Source organism: Plasmopara halstedii (assembly GCF_900000015.1).
Source record: "Plasmopara halstedii genome assembly, contig: Scaffold_7, whole genome shotgun sequence".
NCBI classification, from domain to species: Eukaryota; Oomycota; class Peronosporomycetes; order Peronosporales; family Peronosporaceae; genus Plasmopara; species Plasmopara halstedii.
In genome coordinates this window covers 382,398-386,585 of record NW_020186929.1, presented here as the reverse complement: position 1 = coordinate 386,585, position 4,188 = coordinate 382,398, and the positions used below count along the sequence as shown (strand labels likewise).

The 4,188-nt window shown below is 46.1% G+C and overlaps 3 protein-coding genes across 3 annotated transcripts; all 3 read right to left on the bottom strand.

Moving 5' to 3' along the window:
* Window positions 1-1,082: 1,082 nt before the first annotated feature.
* PHALS_13933 (uncharacterized protein) lies at window positions 1,083-1,588 on the bottom strand (the record flags this gene model as incomplete). The annotated part of the gene is made up of 2 exons (XM_024717556.1): window positions 1,083-1,144; window positions 1,213-1,588. The coding sequence occupies 2 exons, from the start codon at window positions 1,586-1,588 to the stop codon at window positions 1,083-1,085; spliced, it is 438 nt and encodes a 145-aa protein (XP_024571550.1).
* A 1,118-nt stretch (window positions 1,589-2,706) lies between these two features.
* On the bottom strand, window positions 2,707-3,003 carry PHALS_13932 (retrotransposon protein; the record flags this gene model as incomplete). Its single annotated transcript, XM_024717445.1, has 1 exon — window positions 2,707-3,003. The coding sequence occupies one exon, from the start codon at window positions 3,001-3,003 to the stop codon at window positions 2,707-2,709; it is 297 nt and encodes a 98-aa protein (XP_024571549.1).
* A 45-nt stretch (window positions 3,004-3,048) lies between these two features.
* On the bottom strand, window positions 3,049-3,999 carry PHALS_13931 (Aspartic peptidase domain; the record flags this gene model as incomplete). The annotated part of the gene is made up of 2 exons (XM_024717334.1): window positions 3,049-3,587; window positions 3,768-3,999. 2 exons carry the CDS (start codon window positions 3,997-3,999, stop codon window positions 3,049-3,051), a joined length of 771 nt encoding a protein of 256 aa, XP_024571548.1.
* Window positions 4,000-4,188: the final 189 nt, after the last annotated feature.

Sequence of the window (4,188 nt, the reverse complement as noted above, 5' to 3'; positions counted from 1 at the left end):
CAGTCTGGAGGCCTTGGGGATTGGTCGAGTCTTAAACCGTGATGGGTTTTCAACGTAATCGCTCAGCGTATCCACATTAAACGTGGGGTTCAATTGTCTCATGCTTCGCGGAAGTTTTAGCTTGGCAACATTCGGATTGACCATCTTCAAAATCTCGAAGGGTTCAACTTTGTGTGCAGCATGAGCGGATGGAATACGACGTGTATCCAACATGACCATGTCTCCTTCTTGAACGTGATAGACGATCTCTTCTTGTCATAATACTTCTTCTGAAGTTCATGGGCTTGAAGAAGGTGTTTCTTAGCCATATCAATGATTTCTTGACGTCGATCTGGGAAATGTTTTGCATATGCAGCGAAACCATGATGCACTTGTGCCATGGTGCTTGGATTGTTCAACGGATTCAGCGGGTTTCGTTCCTTACGTCCTGTGTCAAATTCAAAAGGCGACAAACCAGTTGATACGCTGACAAGGGTAGAATGAGCGTATTCAATCGTTCCTAGATGATATGACCAATCACGTCCATGGTACGATACCATGCAGCGTAGAGCATCTTCTAGAACCAGATTCTGGCGTTCAGTCTGTCCATCGGCTTGAGCACGATAGGTGGTTGTCATGTGGAGACGAACTCCCAATAGCTTTGCCAAAGATGACCAAAACTTGGAGATGAACTTGGGATCTTGATCGCTGATGATGATCGATGGTAATCCGTGATGGCGAACAACGCAATAAAAAAGTCGGTGCGCAACGTCCCGAGCATCGTCAGTACGATTGCACGCAGAATACGTTGGGCGTCTGGATAATTGGTCAGCAATGGTCATGATTGCATCATAACCCTTGGGCCTCGTAATCTCGTTACAAAGTCCATAGATACGACAGACCAACATTCCTCAGGAATGGGAATAGAAATCATCTTACCATTCTTGCGAGCATTGCTGTGTTTCCAGCGAGTGCAAATGTCACAACTTTGCACGTAATCTCGAACATCTCGGTCCAAAGTGGGCCAATGATACCATTGCACTATGCGAAGGAAAGTTCGATGAGCTCCAGGATGAGCGGCGATGTTGGAGTCATGAAAGAATTCAATGATGGAGGTCAGAAGACGGTTGTACCGAGTGTGCGGAACACACAAACACATCATCGTCTGCGACTTGCGGAAAAGCAAACCAATTTTTTTGACAAAAGGCTCTTTCGGATTCTTGAAGCGATCACAATAATTTGGACAGACCTTGCATCCAGTGGTAAATTCCGTAAGAATTTCATCAGACCAACCGAGCGAGCTCGAATGTTGCGATTGCTGGGTCACATTGGTGAGCAAAACCTCACTCACAGCGGCAACTGTGCGTGACGGAATAAGTGACACCTTTCGGTAAGCATGAGCAACGCTTGGATTTGAACGAATGAACTGTTCCGTATTAGATCCTTCTGCAAGATTCGCAGCAACCTCCTCCCCTCGAAATTGGACGAGAGAGGTTAGTGGAACGATAGATCGATTCACAGTACGGAAATCGTAGGAAATTGGACGTCTGTTTCGAGCAGCACGACTTTGGCAACGCGATGTGCATTGGTGAAATGCTACATTGCTCATCGTCATCTCTGAAGGTGGGCGAGACAACACGTCAGCAACCACATTCAACTGACCCTTAACATGATGCAGCTTAAATGTGATTACGCAAAAAACGTCAGAAAGCGAGCCAGTTTAGGCGACACTTTCGGGTGGTGCAAAATCCATTTGCAAGCGGTATTGTCCGTATAAATGTCAGATTCCCGACCATAGAGGTAATGACGCCATTTCTCTAATGATAACTTGATAGCAAGGAATTCTTTTTCATGTGTTGGTCAGTTGACCTCATGATATCTCAACTGCTTCGAGAAGAAAGCAATCGGATAATCTTGACCAGAATGAACTTGAGAGAGAACGCCACCCACACAATACCCGGAGGAATCGGTGGTAACAACGAAGCGTTTCTCGTGGTCAGGCAACTTCAACACAGGAGCTTCTTGAAGAGCGGTCTGAATTTAAGAACTCGTTAGTTCGGGACCCCAGTCCCAGGTATGTTTTCTTTCTGACAAGTGGACCAAGTGGCAATGCTAGATCGGCGTAGTCACGGATAAAACGACGGTAGTAGCCTGCAAGACCCAAAAAGCTTTGTAGTTGCTTTTGGTTCGTAGGAGTTGGCCATTTTGCAATAGCTTCTATTTTGGAGGTGTCAACGGTGAGTCCTTTGGACGAGATATTGTGCTCAATGAACTTGACTTCAGTTTGACCGATATGACACTTGGACAAATGACAAAACAGTTTCTCTTGGCGGAGAGCTTCGAATAGCGTACGCAAATGCTCAACATCTTCTTCCACACTGGCGAAAAAGACATTGAGGTAGACAACAATAAAGCTATACTTAGCGAAAAGTACTCTCATAAGACGAGACCATACGCCAGGCATACCTGCCAATCCCATGGGGCGACACACCACTGATAAATTTCAGAGTGAATTCGGAAGGCGGTATACTTGCGACTTTGCAATGCGATACGCATCTGGTGATATTCTTGAGCTAGATCAAGTACAGAGAAGATGACACAACCACTCATTCAATCAAAAAGTTTGTCGATGCGAGGCAGTGAAATCTTCGGAGCAATTGACTGCAAGTTCACGTAGCGATAGTCAATGCCCCAACGGATTGGAAATGTTGCGTTTTCACAGCGTACTCACTCAGAACGAGATAATTGATGGCCTGAAGTAGGATCTTTCTTTGGGATACCATAGATATTGGGTACCCACGGAGAATCAGAGACTTCGATCCAGCCTTTCTTCAACTTTCCCGCGACAAACAGGTCGAGTGCATCCTGTTCCACCTTGGACAGGCGAAACGGACCACGATTGCTTGAAACAGCATCAGGTTTCATGTTCAGTTTGAAGTCAACACGACGCGAAGGTGGAAGTTCATCCAAAAGCGTTTCTGGAAAGATATCAGTAAATTCTTCCAGCAACTTGGTGATTGGCATGGGAACCGAATCACTTACCGGAGTGACAGCACAAATCTTCACTCTTTACACTTCGTCGTAAGCCTTCTTCTTGATTTTGCGTTTAAAGTCGATAGCAGCAATCTCCAGAGCTTCCTGGGAGATTACGGGTGGCGTTGGTGGATTACGCATGGACGGAAAGAAAATCTCATGCGATCGCCAATCGATGTTAGTTTGGAACTTGGTAGACCAAGGTTTTCCTAAGATGACATCATGTGCGGATCTCAACGGCCATTTTATAACCTGAAACCGATAGCGACTAAAGCCTATGGTGGCGGTACCTTTCTTTACAGAACGACCTCTCGAAGAAGTTCCGTCAAAACGGGTGACTTGTGAAACTCCCGAGGTAGACATATTGTTGGCTAGCCCTGGACGAACAACATTGCATGTGGCACCACTGTCGAGCATAATGGCGGCAGGTTTCCCTTCACAAGTCCCTTGTCTACGAATGAGTTCGTTTTCCCTATGCATGGTCGGCAAAGTAGAGGTCAAATTTTCTTCCACTTCAACAACTCTTTCTTCGTCACTTGCAGGTGCGACTGAATTTGAAGTAGACACCTTGACAGCTGCGACAGGAGAAGAAGAATCGCAGTTTGCAGCAGATTGTTCATGGTGGTTCGGCCGAGTTTACTTCTCCTTGTTCTTTAGCTTGAAGCTCTGTTCAATGACATGACCAGGCTTCTTGCAGTATCGACACTTCTTACGGGAAGAAGAGGATGATGAAGAAGAACGGCGGTATCGGGTACTCCCTGATTCAATTTCCATTGGCTCGGGTTTGTTCTCCTGAGGGTGTGCATGTGCAGATTGTTGTTGCTGGTTTCCGTTCGTATGCGGACGCGATCGGTCCTGCAAGAACACCGGAGGACTAACGTTCTTTCTGCGGACATGATGAGATCGATCGTACTCTAAAGCAATTTTCATTGCTTGTGACACGGTTTTACAGCGACGGTATTGAACTTCTTCGCGCGTAGGACTCATAAGTCTACGTGTGAAGTTAGTGATCTTGTCCAACTCGCCATGTCCGTAACTTGCACAATAGCTTCACGGAAACGAGAGAGATATTCCTCCAGCCTTAGACATTTCTTTTGCTTGAGCACGTAAAGTTGATCACGTTCACGTTCTTGCAAACCCGGAGGTTCCTATTCCTCGGTCAGTTTGAGAATAAGA